Below are 25709 nucleotides of genomic sequence, written 5' to 3' on the forward strand. Positions count from 1 at the left end.
AGAGCTGGAGTAGACAACCAAGTTCTCTTTCGAGTCTTCATATTCTACGACTTCACGAAGAAACCATATGTAACAAAGACAGTCATTTCAGGTTAGTATTCATCTGGATCTTAAAACAAATATGGAATGGCACCCATAATCCCCTCCACCCCCACCCCCAAATAAGGTGAAATTTAAAATGTAATATGAAATCAGAAACAAATCTTAGCACTGCAAATCAATTAATAATACTTAATAATCTTACCGTGTCTGAATTCCCTTCCAGCAATATATTGATAGCCTTGTTCACATCTCCATTACAGTCATGTAGGGCCACAATGCACTCATCCTGATTTTTGCCTGTCACTTCCATAAGCTATTGTAATTATAAGAAAATGGTTAGGAAGACTCAAAAACAGCCCTTGATATTAATTTTAAGATTCTGCTACATAAAAGACAGAAATTATTCAATCCTTCCACATACAGATAGCCTCTTCCATACTCTTGAGCTTTTACCTGTCTTGTTGTGTTGTGTTTTGTGGCCACCCCATGTCTTTTCACCAATATTGGCAGAGTCAAACTACAAATCAACCCTCCTCCAAGTTGACCAATATCAGATTATTAATCAGCAGCCCACACATATACACATACCAATATCCTCAGAATATTCTGGATAAGCTACCAGTACTACTCAAACTTAGTTTCATGGCCTGGATTCCCAAAATTCTAAACTACTCAAATATTAAGTGGGACTGATATATGTTTCCCAAAGACCAAGAGTATGTGACCACCATTAACAGAACATCTAGTCCAACTGTTTTGCTTAGGGACAAAGTTCCCTACAATAGGCTTTTACTACTCAGAGTATAACATACATAAAAAGTTATAACCTAAGGTCTCACAAGGAATTCTGAAGCTATCGCAAAACTCATTCCTAGACATTCTATGTTTTCAAGCAGATTCCACTGGGTGCTATGTTTGAAGTAATCAAAGAAACCCCCTTGATACATTCTCTTTAACAAGAGAGATTAAGCTACTTACCATTTTTCATCACAAGAAACAATCAGATTAGACACAATACAGATTTCTCAATTATCAGTTAAAAAATGTATGACTATTGTGTTTTGACTATGTTTTACTATTTTAATATGCACTAGCTGCGGTTCAAAACAGTTTGACTCCAACATCTAAAGTGATTTCTCTGTGGTCAAAAACTATTTAACAGCAAAGCCTATCTAGAATCCAGGTCTCCTGATGTCACAAATACAGCTCTTTGCTCAACACCATTCTATCTCTATCATTTCCTCCCTGTATTACCCAGCAAAAGTTCTACACACTCTTAAAGAGTTTTCCAGTAGTTCAGTCTTCAGGTATCTACTAATAATGTCAAATTTTTATCAGTGATCTGGACTAATCCAGTAACTATCATAAGCAATTGTTAAAATGAACAATAAGTAGTAAATTCCCTCCAGGGATTGGATCAGTAAGAGCTAGAACTGAAGTTAGCATTTAAAACTCTGAACTCCTGGACCAAGGTTCTTTCTTTTGTATTTGCTATGCTGTTCAGATAAAAGGCAATATAATATGTAATATGTATGTCTCAAACTGTACATAAATCTCATTCCAGAGAATGAGCTCTACAACTTTTAAGAAATCCTTTCTGTGGCCTTCCAAAAATATTATCACTAGTCTGATGACAGAAACTATAAGTAAGAACAAACAGTTTACTCAGTAAAGAGCTAAAGAGTTCACTGTGGAATGTTCACTTTCAAGGAACAATTATTGCTAGACCTCTACCAAGATTTGGACTGAAGTAAGAGTTGTAAGAGCTTGGTTTCCAAAATCTTGAGGGGAAAAAGAAAAGTCTTATCAGGAAAAAAATGTAAGATTATATTATCAAAAAGTTCTCTCATTAAAGTTCTAAATGCAGCCCTAGCTGGCGTGGCTCAGTGAATTGAGCGCCAGCCTGCGAGCCGAAGTGTCGCGGGTTTAATTCCCAATCAGGGCACATGGCTGGGTTGCAGGCCAGGTCCCCAGTTGGGGGCACGCAAGAGGCAACCACACATTCATGTTTCTCTCCCTCTCTCTAAAAATAAATAAATAAAATCTTAAAAAAAAGAAAAAAACGTTCTAAATGCAGCCCTGCCTAGTGTGGCTCAATGGATTGAGCGCGAGCCTGCAAATCAAAGGGTCACTAAGTTCAATTCCCAGTCAGGGCACATGCCTGGATTGCAGGCAAGGTCCCCAATTGGGAACACACAAAAGGCAACCACACATTGATGTCTCTCTTCCCCTCTTTCTCCTTCTCTTCCTCCCACTCTAAAAATAAATTTCTTTTAAAAAAAAAGTTCTAAATGCAGACATCACTCTGAAATTTAACTTCATACTTTTCTAACATGTTTGTAATCACCAACACATTTAAAAGGGTAATTTAGTTCTTAAAATTAAACAAAGCTTTCTGAGAACTTGCCAAAAACTAAATATAATTTCTATATATAGGTATAGATAATGTCAATGTGCTTTCACAAAAGTCTAGCTCATTGTTCACATTTAACACTACTACATCAAAGAATCTATTGCCAAGAGGATGAACATATTCAACTCTTTCATTCTAGCCACCAATATAGGTATCTAATCACAACTTCAAAACACAGCTGAGATTAAGCAAGAATCATACTTTAAAATTAAAATCTCTAGTAGAATTATCTTTTTAAGACATAATAAAAAGATTACCTTTTTAAGACATAATAGAAAGATTACAAAAGTGGCAACATCCTTTGCCAGAAACGTACCTGTTTAACTTTAGCTTCAAATTCTGAATCACTTTTATCAAAGATCACTTGAGCAAGACGCATCTGTTCAGCTGTTGCCTAGAAAGTACAAACAACCGTTAGATTTGAGTATCAAAAATACTAGATGCCAAAATCTGATACAAACAGATAAAAGACCTCAAGCACTCCAGCACTATAATAGAAATAATGATTAACTTTAAAAAAATGAAAGGATTCTGAATTAAGATCTCTCGAACATATACAACCAGCAACCATAAAATAAATAAATATCAAATTAAATAATGTAAAGGTCCTATTTATTTGGCCAAATGGTTGAAGTTCTTCTTCCGCTTCACTGACTTTTGAATCTTCCTTCCCCTGGGGAGATGGGAGTCATCAAGACAAGAGAAAGTGGAGGAACAGAAAACAGTGAAAACAACTGTCAGGATACAGGCTCAGAACCAGCCTTGCTGTCCAAAAAGCAAAAAGGCTCCACTGTCAACTCTAAAAAGATATCATAGTTCTTAAGAGAAAAAAGACTATCTAAATAAAATTTATTTTTAAGTTAGTTTTTTAATCACAATGAAAATGATTTTAACAAAACCTCTTAAAAAGAAACTTTCAAAAAGAAACTTTCAAACACCAAATTAGTCACCTCTTCAAAAAACTCTCCAGTTGCTCTTTAACTCAAAATCCCTTTTTAAAATTTTATTTATTTATTTTTGGAGAGGGGAAGGAGGCAGAAAGAGAGGGAGAGAAACATTGATCACGCTCCCAACTGGGGAGCTGGCCCGCAATGCAGTCATGTGCCTTGACCAGATTCGAACACAATGACCTTTTTCGGTTTGCAGGATGATACCCAACCCACTGAACCACAACAGTCAGGGCTTAAAATCCATTTTTAAACAATCAAATCATTCCCTGCCTGGTGTGGCTCAGTGGGTTCAAGTGTTGTCCCGCAAAATGAAAGGTCATAGGTTTGATTCCGGGTCAGGGCATATTACCTAGGCTGCAGGTTTGGTACCCAGTCAAGGCACAACCAGATCAATGTTTCTCTTTTGCATCAGTGTTTCTCTCCATTTCTCTCTCCCTCCCTTCCCCTTTCTCTAAAAATCAAATTACTAAATTTTTGAGGTTTTGTTTTGTAGTGCTTTGAGCAATAATAAACTAGGTATAAAAAAAGTTACTCTTGACTTCCGGCCAAGATGGAGGCCTAAGCAGACACGCTCTGTCTCCCGCCACAACTAAGAAAGAATACAACTACTGTAAAACCAGAAATAACCAGAAGTTCCAGAAAATAAAGCGACATGGAAGTCCAACATATAAAGTTATAAAGAAGTGGTGCTCGTCCGGAGGGGGGTAGGAAGGGCAAAGTTGGGGCGAAGAGGTCAAGCTGTGCTGGCGGCAGCAGCTGCGGTGATGGCAGCCGGACAGCAGTAAGCACAGACACCCATATTTAAGGGGAGGCAAGAAGCGTCTGGGGAGTACTCCTGGCTGCAGACCAAACCCGTCAGCCCGTGACTGCAATGCCAGGGAAGGCAGACCCCCACTGCCTCAGGCTGTGAGGGCCAGAAGGCATGGGGACGGAAGAGGAGGATTCCAGTCTCTCAGCAGAGAGTGACCAGCAGGAATCCATTTTGGACCCCCACCCCCATGCAAAACATCACAGTGTGGTGAGAAGGGTAGCCCGGTTGTGACAAGTACATGGGGCTCCGCCCCCTATAGCATAGGAGGTGTGAAAACCCCGCCTAGGAAGCAAAGGTAAACACAAAACTGTCAGGATGGCACAGGTCATTATAAGAGATCCCAATCACACAGCTGACCAGGCAGCAAATATCTAATCTAACAGCTCAGCAGATAAGAAATCTTTCTGAGGCACAGTTCAGAGCTTTGGTTATAAGAATGACTGCAGACCTAACAGCAGATCTTAAACAAGATGGGGAAGGAATGAAGGCTAGTCCTGCTGAAATGAATGAAAACACATACAAAACTAGGGGTGAGGGAAATAAAACCAGGGATCAAATCGACAAATGAGAACATAGGGAAGGAACAAACAGTCAACAAGTGCAGAAAGAGGAAACAAAAAGTGAGGAAAATGAGGAGAGGCTCAGAAACCTATGGGACAGCTGTAAGTGGGCCAATATCTGAATTATAGGGTTGCCAGAAGGTGAAGAAGAAAAAGGAGAAATTGAAAAATTATGTGAAAAAATAATGAAGCAGAACTTCCCTAACTTGGGGAAGGAAATAGACTTACATGTGCAGGAAGCACAGAGAGTTCCAAAAAAAATGGACCCAGGGAGAACCACAACAAGACACATTATAATCAAAATGTCAAAAATTAAGGATAAAGAGAGAATCTTAAAAGCAGCAAGAGAGAAAAGAATTATGTACAAAGGGGTCCCAATAAGACTATCAGTTGATTTCTCAAAAGAAACTCTGCAGGCAAGAAGGGACTGGCAAGAAATATTCAAAGTAATGAAAAGCCAAAATCTATAACCATGATTATTCTATCCAGCGAAGCTGTCATTCAGAATAGAAGGGCAGAGAAAGTGCATCCAGGACAAAGTAAAACTGAAGGAGTTCATCAGATCCAAACCACTGTTACATGAGATGTTAAAGGGACTTGTTTAGGAGAAAAAAAATCAAACTATGAACATTAAAATGAAAACTGCATCACGACAACCAACAACAGAAGCTAGGGAATCGAAACCTAGGCAAACTAAGTAGGCAACAAGAGTGGGGAAAAGAACTATAGGTATGGGGAACATTTTGGGGGGAGGTCAGTAGGGAGGGGTAAGGGAGGAAAGAGAGGGAGATGGTACAGGCATTAAGAAACATAGTAGAGAGTGGAGTAGATAGGAAGATGTTGAAAAGAACTATATGCACAACCAATGGGCATGGACTAAGTGGGGGGTGACAACTGGAGGGAGGGGGATCACTGGGTAGAGGGGAACAAAGGGAAAAAAATTCAGACAACTGTAACAGCATAATCAATAAAGCATATTAAAAAAAAGAATTAAAATAAAAAAGAAAAGTTACTCTTTTATGCAGTAAGTTAATAGTAATATATTATTTTGGTTTCTTAGCTTTGATAAAGATACCATGATTATTGTAACAGGGGAACTAGATGAGGGGTTTACAGGAACTCTCTATTCTATCTCTGTGCAACTGTGTGATAAATCTAAAATTACTATAGTATAGTTTATCTTTTTTTTAAAGTTACTCCTGTTAGCTAAATCTATATTAATTCCCAAAATACACATTTAAAAAGTTAAACACTTCAAATTACTGAATGATCCCTACAACAGGTTATAATGAACAATTTTTTTTCTTTGCTGTAAATACATACACATTTCGAAAAATCTCTAGTTCATATGGGCGGCTGATTATACAAGATCCAGCTAGCTTCGGCCTGTTTTCCCTCCAATCCAACGGCCAATCCCTTTATCCCAACCTATGCCTGCCTGTTGTGACCTCAGTTGAATTGCTACAGTGCTACACCATTACAACTGAAAAATGTTTGTTCGGAAACTCAGTATCCACATATATGGCCAATTTTATTTCAATGCTACTCAGTGTAAATAAGGACCTTACATATACTCTCACTACACCTATCAGCACTTTAGATAATCATTTCCCTGACCCACAACCAACTGAGAAGTCCCAGTGCTGCAGCCAATAGGACTGAAGGCATGAAATAACTAAAAACAGAAAAGTCAAAGGATAAAATGAGATCTAGCCCTTCCCTATTATACATTTGGGCACTGGGTAAAGGCAATTTTTTATGAATGAAAGCAAACTGTTGGTGCCCCTGGTGCTGAAAGCCTGCATAATTAATTTTTATCCATTTTCCCACTAACAATATCTTCTGCTCTGAGTCTCAAATCAAAATTGAAAAATTGTACGTTACTTATGTTCATTCAGCCTTGCTCCATTCCAAGCACACTTCACTGCTTCCCACAATTAAATTTCCTTAAATTACAAAACTGTCACACACCCAAGAAAATTAGAGTGACCTATAATGTAACCATCTAGTATCAAAACTATTTGACACATATGAGGTCTGTCCGAAAAGATCCAGCCATTGTTAATATAACGAAAATGGTTTGCACGACATCGATGTAACCTGGCAGTCAAGAAGAGTGGACTGAAATGTGCATGCATGAACAATGACAACTTCACTGTACTAGTCAGTGGTGGCGGTAGAGACCATTAAGCAAGCTTGTGTATCTGCATTCAAAATGTCTGAATGAGTAGCGCAATGAACCAGCATCAAATTTTGCATTGAGCTTGAACATTCCTCTGGGGAATCTATTTCAATGATTCAGAAGGCCGTATCTATGAGCAACTGGTGATTGACAGCTTCATCACAACAGCAAGCCTGCTCACGCATCACATCTTGTGCAGAGTTTTTTGGCAAAAAATCAAATCGCCAAGGTGACTCAGCCCCTTTACAGCCCAGATTTGGTGCCCTGCAACTTCTGGCTTTTCACAAAACTAAAATCACATTAGCAGGGGAAGAAATTTCAGACCATCGATGAGATTCAGGAAAATATGGTGAGATAGCTGATGGTGACTGGGGAGAAATGGGTGAGGTCCCAGGTGCCTACTTTGAAAGGGATTGAGGCGTCATTGTCCTATGTACTACAATGTCTCCTGTACCTTTATCTTCTTCAATAAATGTCTCTATTTTTCATATTACATGCTGGATACCTTCTGAATAGACCTAATATATGTATGTATTTGGCTAAACTTATAAAATTTAATAGTGCAACTGTGTCTGTATATAGAACACTCTTTTTTTTAATCCTCATCCAAGGATATGGTTTATTGATGAGAGAGAGAGAAACATCGACATGAGAGAAACATTGATCAGCTGCCTCCCAAACGCACCTGACTGGGGACTAAACCTGCAACCTAGGTACATGCCCTGACTGGGATCAAACCTGTAACCTTTTGGTGTACAGGACGACAGGATGACACTCCAACCAACTGAGCCACTAAGCCAAGGCAAGAACATTCTTGTTCTTAGAAAATATACACAAAATGTATTTAGCGAACTCAAATGGTTCAGAATAAATAATGCATGCATGTGTTTATACAGATATGAACATACAGAAAAAAGAATATGATACAGCAAAAATGGCACTATGTTAAAAATCTGATAAAGTATATAAAAGTTCTCTAAACTACTCTTGCAATTTTAAAGCAAAACCAAAACCCCATGCACAACAATACAGAACAAAACTAGATGACAAGGTATCCCTCACAAACCTCAAAATACAAACAAGCAAAACCACCACCCTGGCCCATGAGGCTCCGTTGGTTGTCATCCCACAAACCAAAAAAGTCAAGGGTTCGATTCCCAGTCAGGGCACATGCAGGAGGCAATCGATGGATGTTTCTCTCTTACATTGATGACTGAATTTCTCCCTCTCTTTCTCCCTCCCTCCCCATCTCTCTAGAATCAATTTTTTTAAAAAAAGAAAAAAGGAAAAATACCAACAGACACAAGATCTGTCAGATATCAATTTGTCCATGCAAAGTAAGCAGAGGAAAGCACTGGGGAGTCTGACTAATCTAATAAATCTAAGAACAGAAAACCTCCAAGTAGTTAGGTATTCACCAGAAAGGAAAGTGGGTCAATCTGAGAACAGCAGATGACATTGTAGGGTTTTAACAATTCCAATAGTAACCTAAAGTACCAAGATTGCAGAAAGGTTTCAAAAGGGGTATTACTATGATAAACTCTTGAAACTAACCAGGTAGGGCATCAAGAGAAACTACTAGTGATAAAATCATAATTGAGCCACATACACAGAAAAGAAAAAGAAAAAAGAAAAAAAGAGAGAGAGATCCACATCATGGGAAGAGAACAGAACAAGGAAATCTCACAGAGAAAGCCAACCTAATTACAGGAAAGAGGAAACATTCTGATATTGGGAAAGCCACTCTGATCCATATCACTATCTAAAAAGTTCAAGAAAACTCATTTCACAAAAATGAGCAATAAAAAAATAAAGGTCAAATTCCATACAAAGTTATTGCAAGAGGCAAAAAAAAGAATAAGGAGCAGGATAATACTCCTATAGTCAATAAAGCATGCCAAAAAGAAGTGTCTGGAGAACAAAACAAAACTGCTATCTTCTGTTTCAAAATGTACTAAAAGATACTGAGCATGAAGAAAATGATATGAGACATAAAAGAATAGCACCTAAGTTTTTCTAATTCAGAAGTAAAAATAAAGACTAAACTAGAAGAAACACAGAATTAAACTCTTTAACTGCCTCAAGAGAAATAGAAAAGGTGAAAGGGGAAAATATTTAAAGTGAAAAAAATTTTAAGGAAAAGAAATGAAAAGATAAGAAGGAATGGGAGATAAGGAAATGTTAAGTATTTTTTAAAATACTTATTTATGTATTTATTTATTTTGCAAGAGGGGAAGGGAGGGAGGGGGAGAGAGAGAGAGAGAGAGAGAGAGAGAGAGAGAGAGAGAGAGAGAGAGAGAGAGAGAGAGAGAGAGAGAAACATCAATTGGTTGCCTCTCATATGCGCCCCAATTGGGAACCAAACCACATGCTAGGCAAGTGCCCAAACTAGGAATCAAACTGGTTCCCTTTCACTTTACAGGCTGATGCCCAACCAACGAGCCTTATCAGTCAGGGCAGGAAGCATTAAATATTGAACATAGGCAAAAGACAACCCAACCTGAACCTATGGATAATACAAATCTCTTAAGGAAAAAAAAAAGAAAAAAAAAGACAGAAAGGGAACAATAGCACAAATTCTTAAAACTAAAATTCAAGCCCTGGCTGGTGTGGCTCAGTGGATTGAGCGCTGGCCTGTACACCAAACAGTCACAGGTTCGATTCCCAGTCAGGGCACATGCCTGGGTTGCAGGCCAGATCCCCAGTAGGGGGCATGTGAGAAGAAACCACACATTGATGTTTCTCTCCCTCTCTTCCTCCCTCTTTCCCTCTCTCTAAAAATAAATAAAATCTTTAAAAAAACAAACAAAAAAACCCTAAAATTCAAGAAAAATGTTTGGAAAGCAAATAAAATAATGTTAAATATGTGAAAGAAATCACATTACATACTTGAAAATATAACTCGTAACAACCCACACTGAACATTTTCTAGTAAAATATTTGGATTCAAAAATGAAATTAGCCCTGGCTAGTGTAGCTCAGTAGACTGAGTGCCCGCCTATGAACCGAAAGGTCGCGGAGTCAGTTCCCAGTCAGGGCACATGCCTGGGCTGTGGGCCAGGTTCCCGCTTGGGGGTGTGCGAGAGACAACCAATACATCGATGTTTCTCCCACACATTGATGTTTCTTTCTCTCTCTTTCGCCCTCCCTTCCCCTCTCTGTAAAAGTAAATAAATAAAATCTTTTTAAAAAAATGAAATTATTTGTTGGGTATTAAGCAGAACTGGCAAACAGTTATATGGGAAAGAAATTCCATATAAAAAATTTTCAATAAACTTGTCAAGTTTTGTGAAAAAAAGAAAATAAAGTAACATTTAAGATTCTCAAGTAAACAAAATATGAGCCTAGCACTAGAGCCAACACAATGACTACACTCAAGTATAAAAAGCATTAATTGTTACCAGCACCAAAGACCACAGGAAATATTCCCATGAGCCATTCCTGAGGAATCAACCAAAGTGACTAGAGATATCGACATAAGTATTAATGGTGACTATTGAGCATATTGTAGAAATAAAACTAAATGATGTCTTGAAAGGAGACAGTATACAATGCATGCATGAACAAAGTATATAAACATAGTACTATTTAAAAAAGAGGGGCTGAGGAATCTCTGTAACTTCCAGATGGCCTGACAGGTGATTCAGGTGCCATAACACTGAAGCTACGTATAGCTTAAAGCAGTGGGCACACCTATCTGTCCTTCAGGTTGGCACTGGTTGTCACATTATTATTTTTTCACTGGAAGGTGACCTCTATTATGTAAAATGTGCTTTTAAGGCTATTGAGGTGGCCTTGTATTAAGGCTGTCATAGGGAAAAACCATGCACAAAGAAGAAAGCACAGAACAAATTACTGAACTCCAGCAGAGTGACTAATTTATTCTAGATAACCAAAAACAGTGGCTATGTAGTGGAATAATGGAATGACAGTTGGCAATGGTTCCCAGGTACAGGGAAACATTATGAGAGAGCAAACAGTAAAAACAAGAATGACTATGCAATCCTTGAAGTGTAAAAAGATTGTAGACACTTCCCAGGTCAACACACATAATGCTTCTTGATTGTTGAATTTTTTCACTGATACTGATAAAGACCAAGGCCTTCAGTACTCAAATGTTATTATCCTGCATGCTAATGTTGTGGGTATAAAAGCTACTACAGGAAGGAGTTAAATCAATTGAACCAAGCAGTTTTCCTGAAATAAGTGTGTGCACAAAGTACTTCATTAGACATTTTTCTATCAACAGACTTCAAGGAAAAATTAAAAATCCTAAGTCCATAAAATTCTTACAGAACAGAAATTAATGCATACCTTGCTGCTCCAGCAGAGAATTTAAACATTTATATTTAGTGTGTTGAATTCTGATGGCAATGACCAAGGTATTTTATTTAAAAAACCCAACATTTATGTAGGCATCTGGAAAAGGAGCCTCTCTTACTTCTTTTTACCATGTTAAAGGCGGTGCTCATGAGAAATTGATGTTAGAATGGGAAAAACATGATGTGGGGTTATATACATAAAGTGGGATAAAGCAAATGAGTGATTTTGGGATATTCTAATTGTACCATCTCCAGTTATTAGGAAATCAGGAGTCTCAGTCATGAAAGTGATAAACATGTGCCATAAAAGTAGTCCTAAATTTGAACTATCAGCATTAATTCATTTTTTTCATAGCTCCATCCACTGAGAAGACCTATGAACAATGACCAACCCAGTAATAATAAACATCATCAGTTAGCAGATTGAGGTTTCTACATAACATTTCCCACTAAAAGATGCCAGAGTTCTTTACAGCAATGGCTAGTTCCACATACAATGCAGGAAGTACACAAGGTAAGTCTGGAATTCCCTGTCATACCAGTTTATGAGGAAACTATCAAAGATTTATTAGGACCAAGTCAAAAAGCACTCAGAAGCCATGACTCAGGAGTCACAGAGATGCCATACACAGTACAGAGAATAGAGTCAATAATTTCATAATAATTATGTACAGTGATAGATGGTTACTAAACTTACTATGGTGATCACTTTGCAAAATATAAAATGTTTAGTCACTATGTTGTATACTTGAAACTAATAATATTCTATGTGAACTATAATTTAAAAAAAAACAACTCAGGAGCCAACTATAATTTTAAGAATTAAAAAAAAACAACTCAGGAGCCAACTTGAAAACACTTGCACTGACCAAATATGGAATAATTTTTCCATCTTTGGAAAATGATAGGTAACTATCTTTAAGACTGATAAATATTCTCTTTCAAATATGTGATGGTCATAAAAAATAAGTAAAAATTGAAAAACTTTCACAGATCGAAAGACACTAAGGAGACAGCTATCTAGACTGGATCCTGGAACAGAAAAGAGACCTTAGTTTAAAAACTAATGAAACCCAAATAAAGACTATATTTAGTTAATAATATTGTACCAATGTTATTATCTTTAGTCTTGACAAATGGTTATATAAGACAAAGGTTAGCAAACTACAATCTGAATCTGATTTTGTACAATGTGCCAACTAAGAAAGGTTTTAACATTTTTAAAATGTTAAACAACAACAACAAAAGTATGCAACAGAGATGGTGTGTGGCCTGCAGGGCATAAAATAAGTGCTAAGTGACCCTTTAGAGAAAGTTTGCCAACACTTGATGTAAAATGTTATTAAGGGAAACTGAAAGTTAAGAGACCTCTCTGTATCATTTTCCAGCATTCTGGCAAATCTTAAAATCATTCCAAAAAAGTTTTCTGAAGAAGGAAATAATGACATAGAGAATAGAAAAAAAAAAAAAAAAATCAAAGAAAAGCTTGGCCCTCGGGGGAGGGTGTGATCAACAAAATTGACAGTAGACAAAACTTTAGCTAGACCAACCAAGAAAACAATGAGAAGACTCAAGTTATTAAAATTAGGAATGAAACAGAGAACACCACAACCAATTTTAGAGAAATAAAAAGGATTATAAGAGAATATCATGAAGAAATGTATGCAGCCAAATTAGATAACTTAGACAAAACTCAACAAAGACACAGACTGCTAACACTGACTTATGGAAAGTTGAAACTCTAACAAATGGTTGAGTTAGTCATCAAAATACTCACATAAAGTAAAGCTCAGGCCGAGACAGCTTCACTGTTAAATTCTATTAAACAATGAAAGAATCTACACCAATCACCAATTTTTTAAAACTCACCCAAAAAAACAGAGAAAGAAACACTTCCTAACTCATCCTCCTATCAATATTACCCTGATACCAAATGCAAAGACATCACAAGAAAAGACAACTACAGAAAAATACCTCTTATCAATACAGGTGAAAAATCCTCTAAGCCCTGGCTGGGTAGCTCGACTGGTTAGACCATCATTCCAATTCACCAAGGTTGTGGGTTCTACCCCATCAGGACACATACAAGAATCAACCAAGAACGCATAAATAAGTGGAACAGCAAACCGATGTTTCTCTGTTTCTGTCCCCGCCCCCTTCTCCCCTCTCTCTAAAAATCATTAAATTTTTAAAAATTATTTTTAAAATAATCCTAGCAAATCAGCAACACAAAAAATGAATTCTACACCAAGACCAAGTGAGGTTTATCTCAGAAATGCAAGGTTAACATCTCAGAATCAAACAATGAAATATACCATGTAAGTAGAAAAGATAAAAACCATGTGATAATTTAAAGAGACACAGATAAAGCATGTGATAAGGTCCAACACCCTTTCATGATAAAAACACTCAATATATGAGAAACAGAACGGGACTTCCTAAACCTAATAACGGGAACTACAAAAGACCCACTGGCTGGTGTGGTTCCAGCCTGCCAAGTGAAAGGTCAATGGTTCGATTTCCAGTCAGGGCATATCCTGGGTCACCAGTTGGGGGCATGCGAGAGGCAACCAATCACACACATCGACATCTCTCCCTCCCTTCCTACCCTCTTTGCCCTGTCTTTAAAAATAAATAAAATAAAACTAAATTAAAAAAAGAAAAACAACACAACTCATGTCATACTTAAAGGTGAAAGATGACTGAAAGCTTTCCCCCTAAGATAAAGAACAAAACAAAGATGGACTGTTCCAGCCATTTGTACTGGAGGGTCTAATTAAAGCAATTGGACAAAGTCCTTAAGCCATCAGGCAAGGAAAGTAGAATATATGCATAAACTAATTTCTGGTTGCTTTAAAATAGAAAATATCCAAATATACACACCCTTGCAATACACATGCGAACTTAAGAAAAATATATTACAAGGGTATACAGAATAGGACCAACAGCAATCTGGAAAACAACCATCATGAAATTATTCACCCCTAAAGTATTATCTTTCCAAAAGATGAGAAGCAGAGCTTCTATTTTACTACTGGGAAGGATCTGAGAAGTAGTAATCCAGTTCAGCTCTGTACTGTGCCCCCAAGTACCTTACTCATGCTTTTATGCTGGGTGTTACTGGTACAGGCCTCTAAACTACCAGGTATGTAGTGTCCAGTATATCAATCATACTGTCTACCAGTTGGGGAGGAAGCTATTTTAACAGCCCAAGAATGCAGCAATGAGGGTCTAGGCTAGTTTGGTTGTCATTAAAATGAGGGGATGTAAAAGGAATGATTTTTTTGTGTGTCATTTTATACTTTAAAGACTGAGAAAAGTGACCACAACATGTGCAAACTGGGAGAACGCAGTACACATTATAGTATGGGAAACTGTGCAAGAGTCTGAAGTGAAAAGAAATACACAGAAATGAGAGTTGGGGGCAAGGGGAAAGCAGTATATGGAGACAATCACCAGAACGCTAAAGGAGACAGGATGTCTGCACCAAAACAAAATTAAACCAGCAGAACTTTCTGGGATGAGGATGATGTTCTGTATATTGACAGTGGACTAGGTTACACGGGTATACGCATCCAACAAAAATGATCTCATACACTTGAAAGGTAGCTGTATGTGAATTTCACCTTAAAGAAGAAAGAGACCTAAACAAATATTAAACTTGTTGATATGTATGCTAAAGTGTTTAGGGTAGAGTATATTAATGTCTTTAGTTTACTTCGAAATGCATCAAAAATAAGATGGAATGATGAATAGTTCAAGTCAGATGTGATAAAGCAAACACTGCAAAAAGGTACAGTGAGTATATGGGTGCTCACTGTACAACTCTCAACTTCTCTGTGTATCTGAACATTTTCATAATACAATGTTAGAGGAATAATTTTCAACAGATCAAAAGAAGCCATGCTGAAGATCAAAAAGAAAATGCAAAGGAAAAGGAGGGGAAAGAAACAGATGTTAAACAGGAGCTTAAAATAGAAAAATAAAATGAAAAAAATCCAAGAAAGTGAGTCACAGACAAGTTGTGAACACACTCACTCACCGTATAATGTGCACTAGAAGAATGTTCTTGGTTCAAGACATTTCAGACAGGCCCTGGCTGGTGTAGCTCAGTGGACTGAGATCCAGCCTGAGAACAGATAGGTCGCCAGTTCAATTCCCAGTCAGGGCATATGCCTGGGTATGGGCCAGGTCCCCAGTTGGGGGTGCATGAGAGGCAATCAGTCAATGTATTGCTCGCATATTGATGTTTCTCTATCTCTCTTTCTCCCTCCCTTCCCCTCTCTCTAAAAATAAATGAAATCTTTAAAAATGAAAAGACATTTTAGACAGAAAATTCAGCACATAGAAACATCAAAGAACACAAACTAGATCAAACCCAGGAACTCTAGCTGTAATATCTTTCTGATAAAGGGTATAAATAGGATCAACTAAAAGTAATGGACCAGAAAGGTAAATAGCCACAAATAATAGCACCAAAGGCAGCAATATTTCAACTTGAAAACTGTCTGAGAACTGCCTGGGCTTCCTAAATGTACATAAGTCACAGAAGCTTCTCCTGACTCTATTAAAATATCTTATAAAATATTAACCAAAAAACCTCAAGTTGACAGACTTTCACTAAAGAGTATAAGCAGAATACTTACTAATAATAACATTTTGCTCTAGGCCAACAGTCTGGAGCTTTCACATATTTATTTTATTTTTATACTGTTTCACCCACACATTTCTAACTGTGAAGTCACTATTCATTACCATATGTAAGATAAATATCAATTACTAATTTATTCAGAATTCTTTTTTAAAAGGATTGCATTTATTTATTTTTAGAGAGGGGAAGGGAGGGAGAAAAGAGGGAGAGAAAACATCGACATGTGAGACATACATCTATCGGTTGCCTCTCATACACCTTCAACCCGCAATTCAGGTACGTGCCCTGAATGGAAATTGTACCAGCAACTTTCAGTTCACGGGTTGGCACTCAATCCACTGAGCCACACCAGCCAGGCTTAGCTTCTTAAGCTTAAGTACTATGACTCAAATATTCTCTGCATTTCTCCTCAATGATATCTTCTGTTTTATTCCTGAAAGGGTATCGACCATCTAGACATAACTTCTGAAAACACAGCTGATGCACTTAACAGCCATTTAACAAGTTGAGTTTCACAATATTCACATAGCATATTAATGAAATACAAAGCATTTTAATTAGGACTTTAAATATTTTTACCTCTGCCAATTATCCTAATCAAGAAGAAAATTAAGCATTAGATAAACAAAGCACCAGATATAAATTAAGAGTATGATAGGAAAGCTGCCAGGCTGAACTCTAGGAACAGAAGTGTGTACAGCTTGTGAAATGAAAGGAATAAGCAGAATCAACTGGCAATTCAAAGTTAAACAAGGTTAATGCACCCTCCCCAACAACAAACTTTAGTGACATCTACCACACAACTGTCAAAGTTTAAAAAAAAAAAAAAAATCATCTTGCCAAGAAAAGCAACATTACTAATCTCTTCTTCTGGATCTTTCAGTCACTTGGCTTATACTGAGCTAAGATATTTTCACAATAAAGAACGTGTTGACAGCTTTTATGGTAAACCCAAATGTTTTTGTCTGTCACCCAGGAAGTTTAAAAATATGATGAAATAGGGTTTTTGTTTTAAGTCATCCGTATGCCCATCACTCAAAGATAAATATCATTAACATAGACTACTAAGTCTTTTTTCTTAAGAGTCGTGCTACAGTCTAATATTGCATCTTTTCTTACCTGATCAGAAACCCAGCATTTCCCAACATAATTTCAAATATAATCATAGTCACTTCATAACTTATGTGAAATATATAAAAGTAAAGGTGACCACTTCCTCATCACACCTCACGCATGTTCTAATTCCTTAGAAGAATTTTCTGCAAAGAATACACCATTTTAAATGTTTAAAAACTAAAGTTTTTCTCTTCCCACATGATACTAGAGAAACATCACTTTAAACAAATGATAAAATTGATCGATCACCACCAGTATATAGGACAAACTTATGCTCTTATTTATCATGATACACTACATTAAAAACAGATCATCAGCCCTGGCTGATGTGGCTCAGTGGATTGAGCGCCAGCCTGTGAACCAAAGGGTTGCCAGTTTGATTCCCAGTCAGGGCACATGCCTGGGTTGCAAGGCAGGACCAAAGTTGGAGGCCCAGGTCAAGACGCAACCACACATTGATGTTTTTCTCCCTCTCTTTCTCCCTCCCTTTCCCCCTCTCTAAAAATAAGTAAAAAAAAATATTTAAGGCAAAAACAAAAACAACAGATCATCACTTCTTGTATGTGCCCTGGACCCGAGATCAAACCTGCAACCTTCATGTATGAGGACCACATTCTAACTTACTAAGCAACCCAGTCTGGGCTAAAACCTCCCCTTTAAGGTTTTTTCTTAGGATATATTTCAGAGAATGGAATTAATGCATAAACAAACATGGGATTTCCGGCCAAGATGGAGGCATAGATAGACACGCTGCGTCTCCCTCCACAACTAAGAAGGAATACAACTACCCCAAACTAGAAACAACCAGAAGTTCCAGAAAATCAAACTGCATGGAAGTCCAGCAAACAAAGCTATGGGGAAGAAGTGCTCATCCAGACAGGTAAGAGGGGCAGAGCTTGGGTGGAGAGGGCGTGGTGTGGCGGAGGCAGCGGCGGCGGCGGCAGCACCAGGCCGGCAGAAAGCGCAGTCACACGTTTTAAAGTCAGGAGGGACACCTGGGGATGGTTCCCAGCTCCTTATCAGGCCTTGAAGCTCACGGTACCAGTACCAAGGAAAATCAAGCCTCATTGCTTCTGACTGTGCAGACCAGTAGGGGTTGGGGCGGAGGTAGAAACTGCCGGTCTCAGTAGAGTCCGCTTATTTAAAGGGACCCCACAGTCATAAACGTCCGCAGACCCACCCACTCTGGGAATGACAGCCAGGGCAGCAGCTAGAGGGGCGCCAGCCAGTGCGGAAGTGGAAGAAGTGCCTGGAAAAGGGGCAAATGCTGGGCAGGCGACACTGTTCCCTCTCAGACCCCTCCCCCACATACAGCGCCACAATGTAGTGAAACAGGTCGCCCTGTACTGATGAATCCCTAAGGCTCTGCCCCTTACAATGTAACAGGCACAACAGCTCTACCTGTAACGCGGAGGCAAACAAACACAGCAGCCTCTCAGAATGAGGAGACAGAGAAGTATGGACCAAAAGGGGAAATGGATCAAGGTTCCAGTGGGAGAACTAAGCAACAAGGAGATAGCCAACCTAACAGATGAGAAGATAGCCAACCTAAAAGATAAAGAATTCAAAACACTGGTGATAAAGATGCTCACAGGCTTGACAGATATACTTGAGTACAGCAAGCGCATAAGGGAAGAAGTGAAGGCTATACTAAGTGAAATGAAGGAAAATCCACATAAAACCAATGGTGAAGGGAAGGAAACCAGGGTTCAAATCAATTATTTGGAACATAAGGAAGAAAAAAAGTTAACCAGTGCAGAATGAAGAAGCAAGAATTGAAAAAAATGAGGAAAACTTCCCAAGTTTTGCGGAGGAGATGGACATACAGGTCCAGGAAGCACAGAGGGTCCCGGGTGAGCTGGACCCAGAGGGGACCACACCAGGACACATCATGACTAAGATACCAAAGGTGAAAAATAAAGACAGAGTCCTGGGGGCAGCAAGAGAGAGGCGGAGAGTTGCCTACAGGGTGTTGCCTATAGGACCAGCAGCTGAGTTCTCAGAGGACACTTTGCAGGTAGAAAGGGACTGGCAAGCAGTATTCAATATGATGAAAAGCAACCTACAACCAAGATTACTCTATCCAGCAAAGCTATCATTTGGAATGGAAGGGCAGATAAAGTGCTTCCCAGACAAGGTGAAGCTAAAGGAGTTCATCATCACCAAGCCATTATTATGTGAGATGTCAAAGGGACTTACTTAAGAAAAAGAAGATCAAAACTGTGAACACTAAAATGACAACAAACTCACAACTATCAACAACTGAATCTAAAAAATAAAAACAAAATCCAACTAAGCAAACCAGAATAGGAACAGAATCATAGGTATGGGGATCATTTGGAGGGTTATCAGCTGGGAGGGGGAAGAGGGAGAAATGGGGAAATGGTGCAGGGACTAAGAAGCATAATCGGTTAAGAATATATAGGAAAGGGTGAAGCCAAAGAACTTATATGCACGACCCATGGACATAAACTAAAGGGGGTGAGATTGCTGGAGCGAAGGTGGGTACTGGGCAGAGGGGAGCAAAGGGGAAAAAGGTTGGAACTACTGTAACAACATAATCAATAAAATATACTTAAAAAAATGAATTTTACTAATGCATAATACTGTTGAGAAATTCTCACAATTCTTTTATGAAACATAAAATTAATAACCTAAAGATCTAGGAATCCTTCCCACAACTCAGTTGGCAGTAGTTTCTTCTAATTAGATAAAATGGTAAAAAATAAAATATCTTTGTTTTAGTTTATATTTCTTTGATTATTAGCTGGGTTGCACCTATGGTTACTCATAACTTGTATTTCTTCTTTGATAAGAGGCCGTACATGAAACAAACATTTTCTTAAGCATTTATCTAAAAAGGGAAGGCCTAGTCAAAAAAGTCCAAATTTTTCCAACAGACAGTCTTTCTTGATCAGTTATGAATAAATACCTATTAGGGTAAGTGTATTTAGGAGCAAGCACTGAATAACAGAGATATATGTGTGTTGGTAGCAACAAAATACAAGGCTAACTTTATATTTAAAAATATAATGCAACTATTAGGTACAGTCCACTCCCTGTATCCCTTAATATCAACAGGGCACTTGGGTATATATAATTATAAAAAGCACTTGTAATTAGCTATCAAAGTATACTCAAATCATCAACCTGAAATTATAATGGACTGCATAAGGTTTATTTACTTACCTCCATACCACCTCTGAAAAAAGGTTTGCCAATGTAATGAATAACATGTATAAAGTGCTCAATTTCATACCAGGTACTGCACTTAGCATTTTACTTAAGATTGTCACGCATCATTTACAATAATAATATAAACAAAGTGAGGAGGGACTATTTAACACTAATTATTTTATACAAATGAAGCTTGTTAATTAAGATATTCTAAGATTAAAGCTCTCTTTCCAGGTAACAATGCTTGAAAGAAAAGGCAGCTTTTTGAAAGATAATTCAGATATATCTCTACTTCAGAGTAGTATTTCTCTATATACTTTGGGTTAAAATAGTACATTCCAGGGACACACTTAAGATTCATACTGTAATAAAGAAAGAGACAGCCCAGATGCTAATAGGTAGCAAAAAAAAGCTCAGGATTAAATAGTTAAGGAACAATATTCAATTGTACCTGAATTAGTAATATTTCCTCTTTCCTATTATATACTATCTATGTTTTAAAAATAAGATTCAAAGTCCTACCCTGGCTGGTGTGGCTCAGTGGATTTAGTGACAGCCTGTGAACCAGAAAGATCGCTGGTTTGATTCCCAGCCAGGGCACATGCCTGGATTTCGGGCCAGGTCCCCAGCTGGGGGCATGCAAGAGGCAACCAATTGTTTCTCTCCCTCTTTTTCCCTCCCTTCTCCTCTTTCTAAAAATAAATAAATAAATAAATTTTTAATCCTGAGATTTCCTACAAAGGAAACACTCAAGCATTATGTACTTCCTAAATTTCCATAATTCTAAACATGACAAATAAAGAGTTCCACAAAAACTTACCTGTACTACTTGTTTCTGTAGTTGTGTTGCCTGTGCTGCTGAAATCTGTGTTTTTTCCCGAGCACCTCGGGAACGGTCATTGCTCACCGAAGTCATCATATACAGTATATACAAAATAATGTATGTACAATACAGAAAATCTGCAAGAAAGCAGGCAAGGTGAGTAAAAGTTGCAAATCATAGTAAAAGGCAAGGATAAAATACAGGAATAAGAAGTAAACATGAGCTAAATCAAAGGTTCTCTAGAACACAAATTCAAGAAAACCACCCTTTAAGATTTTAGATTTTCCTGGCATATTTTATGCCAATTTCACGAACACAAACTAAAAGTCTAAGGTTTACCAATATAGAGATTCTGAACAAAAATCTCAAATACCATGAATTTTAACCAGCAATTATTTTACCTCTATACAATGTGGGGCAAAAGTAAGTTTACAGTTGTTTGTATGGAAAATAGTAAAATAATTAATAAATAATATAAGAATAAACTTTGTTTCACATACACTGTAAACCTACTTTGGTCTGACCCTGTACGTAGTTACCACTACATGTGGTTTTATCTACTCTTCCCCTTTGCAGTTAGTATTTGAACCCCAAGAAAAAAATTATGTCCAGCCAAGGTTTTACCTGGCAATAATCCAATTCAAAATGTGATGTGCAGGAACAAGCTATACTTAAAAGGCAAAAGCCACATAAAATATAAATCTTCCAAGGAGACAAAACAATTGTGCATAATATTTACTATATTTGTTCAACAAATATATACTGAACAGCTACTTAAGTGCCAAGCATATAACTAAATATAATATAGCATCAAAACATGATTACAACAATGAAATATCACTTCACACCCATTAGAATGGCTATAATAAAAAATAAAAAATAGAACATAAGTTTTGGCGAGGATGAAGATAAATTGGAACCCCTGTATATGGCTGGTAGGAATGTAAAATGGTGCAGCCACTATGGAAAATATGGCAGTTACTCAAAAAAATTAAAAATAGAATTACCATATGATTCACTAATTCCACTTCCAGTAATACCCCCCAAAAACTGAAGGGTCTTGAAGAAACATGTGTACACCCGTGTTCATAGCAGCATTATTCACAATAGCTAAAAAATGGAAACCACTGAAGTTTCTATCAACAGATGAATGGATAAAGCACCTGTGGTATATACATACAATAAACTATTTATTATTCAGCCTTAAAAAGGATGGGAATTCTGACACATGCTACAGCTGGATGAATCTTGAGGACATTATGCTAAATGAAATAAGCCAGTCAAAAAGGACAAATACTATATGACTACTTATATACTGTTAAGTTATTTAGAATAGTCAAAATTCATTGTCAAAGTTGAATGGTGATTACCAGGGACTGGGAGTAGGGGAGAATGGAAAGTTACTGCTTCATGATTTCATTTTATATATATTTTACTACAAATTTTAAAAAAACAGTGCAACACCTTAGTTTAATTTCCAACCTAGAATTCTACACTAAGCAAAGATATTAACCAATGTGATGACAGAAGCAAGTTTAGTTCACACATGCAATATCTAAAACTCAGGAAACTCCTAAAACAAACAAAACAGAAACAAAAGCAAAGCAAGAAGCAGCTGTTGGCAATTAACACCATGAATTAGCTACCAATCTATTCACAACATACTACTATTCTGTCCTCTGGTAAAGAAGGCAAAAAACTCAATACTTAATTTCTCAGCCTCCATTGTAACTTAGGATAGACATGGGCCACTTTTCTCCAAAATGATCTAAATACTCATAGCACCTATATTCACAGTCCCCTGTGAGTACAAATAAGCCTAAAGTCCTTCAAAGAGTCAATAACTGGTAGCATTGCCATACAACTGAAATTCATTCAGCAATAAAAAGAAATCAACTATTGATGCAGACAACATGCATGATATTCAAATATATTATGCTTAGTAAAAGAAGCCAAACTCAAAAGCCTGCGTACTATATGACTGCATTTTTTATGACATTCTAGAAAAGACAGAATGTCATACAGGGACAGAAAACAGTTCAGTTGAAGATAACAAGAGGATCCAAAATAGGAGAGGAGGCTCCCATAAATGACAGTAAAAAACAATCAAGATGACAGCTGAGCAGCAGGCCTTAGAACAACCAAATCTAATCAGAGCAGAAGAGAGGTCTAGCAAAGAGGTGCCTCCAAGAAAATGTTTTTGACCAACCTAAGAAGTTAATTTGCACATATGAAATAAAATATAGATATTAATCAGTCATGGCTATATAGAAATCTAAGCAACTGTGAAAAAAACAACGGTTCAAGTCCAAAAAAAGGCAGTATGATTCAACTGTAACATTTACATGGTTATAAAAGTGATTTAACCAAAAATTATTACATAATACTGGGAAGATACAAGAGGAGAAAGTATAAATATAAAGTGAGAAACAAGGGAAGGAGAGGGAAAACATAAATAGCAGGAGAAATATCTAAGAGTTTCTTGAAAGTAGCTGCCGCTGGAGAATGAGATCCAGGAACAAGTTAGAACAGGGCAGGGGATTGCTGTGGACATACAGAACTTTTTGGAAAATAACAACTTTTTATTCAAATGTACTATGTCCTGAGCACTGAGACGAATACTTTATATTTTTGATTCTCTGTAATCCTCAACAATACCCTATAGAACTTGGTATAATCTCCATTTTAAGACTAAGATATACACTTACAGCCAAGATGGAGGTGTAGGTAGACATGCTTCGCCTCCTCCCAAACCATAAGGATTACATTTACCTCAAAACAAAAAACAACTAGAACTACCAGGTAATCAAACTGCATGGAAGTCCAAAAAAGATATACAGAAGTAATACTTATCAGATGGGTAGGAGGGACAGAGACAAGGAGCCAAGGCAGAGAGGACACAGTGTGGTGGCGGTGGAAGTGGCAACGACAAGGCAGTGGCTGCAGCTGGCAAGCAGAAAGAGCAGTCACACATTATAAAAGCTGGGAGGGTCACCTGGGGAGTGATCCCAGTCCCAGGCCAGCCCACACAGTTCACAGTTCCATAACCAGGAAAATAAAGCCTCACTGCTTCTGACTGTGAAAACCAGTGGGGGTTGGGGCAGCAGGAAAAACTGCCCATCTCTCAGGAGACTCCATTTAGAGGGCCCCAACGGTCCTAGAACATAGCTAGATGACTATCAGTCACATACGGGAAGCAGGAGAAGTGACAGGAAAAGGGGTGAGTGCTAAGCAAGTAGCAATGTTCTCTCTCTGACCCCTCCCCCACATACAGTGCCACAAGGTAGTGAAATGGGTAGCCCAGCACTGACAAATACCTAAGGCTCTACTCCTTAAGTGTAACAGGTGTGACAGCTCTACCTCATACACAGAGGCAAACACAGGGGACTGTCAAGTTGAGGACACAGAGAAGTATGGCCCCAAAACCAGAGAAGATAAAGGCTCCAGAGGGAGAACTAAGCGAGGAGGAGATGACCAACCTAACAGGTGCAGAGTTCAAAACACTGGTGATAAAGATGCTCAAAGACTTGACAGATAGGTTTTAGTATGGCAAACACAGAAGGAAAGAAGTGAAGAAGTGAAGGCAATACTAAGTAAAATGAAGAAAAGAAAAATCCACATGAAACCAATGGTGAAGGGAAGGAAGCCAGAGTATCAGTCAACAATTTGGAATATAAGGAATAAATAAACAATCAACCAGTACGGACTGAAGAAACAAGAATTGAAAAAATGAGGAGAGGCTTAGGAACCTCTGGGACAACTTTAAATGTACCAACATCCAAATCACAGGGTGCCAGAAAGAGAAGAGGAAGAGCAAGAAATTGAAAACATATCTGAAAAAATAATTAAGGAATACTTCCCTAATCTGGCAAAGGAAACAGACATACAAGTCCAGGAAGCACAGTTCCAAACAAGTTGGACCCAAAAAGGAACACACCAAGACACATAATAATTAAAATGACAAAGGTTAAGACAAAGAGAGAATCTTAAAAGGAGCAAGAGAAAAGAAGAGTTACCGACAATGGGGTCCCTATAAGGCTATCAGCTGACTTCTCAAAAGAAACTTTGCAGGCAAGAAGGACTGACAAGAAGTATTCAAAGTGATGAAAAGCAAGGACCTACAACCAAGATTACTCTATCCAGCAAAGCTATCATTTACAATGGAAGGACAGATAAAAGTGCTTCCCAGACAAGGTAAAGCTAAAGGAGTCCATCATCACCACGCCATTATTATATGAAATGTTAAAGGGACTTATTTAAGAAAAAGAGGATCAAAACTATGACCATTATAATAACAAAATCACAACTATCAACAACAAAACCTAAAAAAGTAAAAACAAAAACTAAGCAAACAACAAGAATAGGAGCAGAATCATAGATATGGGGATCATTTGGAGGGTTATCAGCTTGGAGGGGGAAGGGGGAGATATAGGGAAATGGTGCAGGGTTAAGAAACATAAATGATAGGTACAAAATAGGGGGATGTTAAATATAGTACAGGAAAGGGTGAAGCCAGAGAACTTATATGCATGACCCATGGACATTAACTAAGGGTGGTGGGATTACTGGAGGGAAGAGGGGTACTAGGTAGAGGGGAGCAAAGGGAAAATAAATTGGGACAACTGTAATAGCATAATCAATAAAATATACTTCTAAAAAATG

The 25709-nt window shown here is 37.8% G+C and overlaps 1 protein-coding gene across 5 annotated transcripts in view; it reads right to left on the bottom strand.

The window, feature by feature from the left end:
- Window positions 1–25709, bottom strand: part of UBAP2 (ubiquitin associated protein 2) — a 123103-nt gene that overhangs the window by 73043 nt on the left and 24351 nt on the right. For 4 of the 5 annotated variants that reach the window (XM_090274288.1, XM_090274287.1, XM_090274285.1 and 1 more), the window contains exons 2-4: window positions 21045–21184; window positions 2772–2849; window positions 245–355 (exon numbers count right to left, since the gene is read on the bottom strand). In XM_090274288.1, coding sequence (XP_090130414.1) covers window positions 245–355; window positions 2772–2849; window positions 21045–21143 — 288 coding nt within the window. In that variant the 5' untranslated portion in view covers window positions 21144–21184. The remainder of the gene's footprint in view (window positions 1–244; window positions 356–2771; window positions 2850–21044; window positions 21185–25709) is intronic. The other variant, XM_090274290.1, reaches the window with a different exon arrangement.

The sequence above is a fragment of the Furipterus horrens genome, unplaced genomic scaffold (genome assembly GCF_987537825.1).
Source record: "Furipterus horrens unplaced genomic scaffold, mFurHor1.1.pri manual_scaffold_4, whole genome shotgun sequence".
In the NCBI taxonomy this organism is placed as follows: Eukaryota; Metazoa; Chordata; class Mammalia; order Chiroptera; family Furipteridae; genus Furipterus; species Furipterus horrens.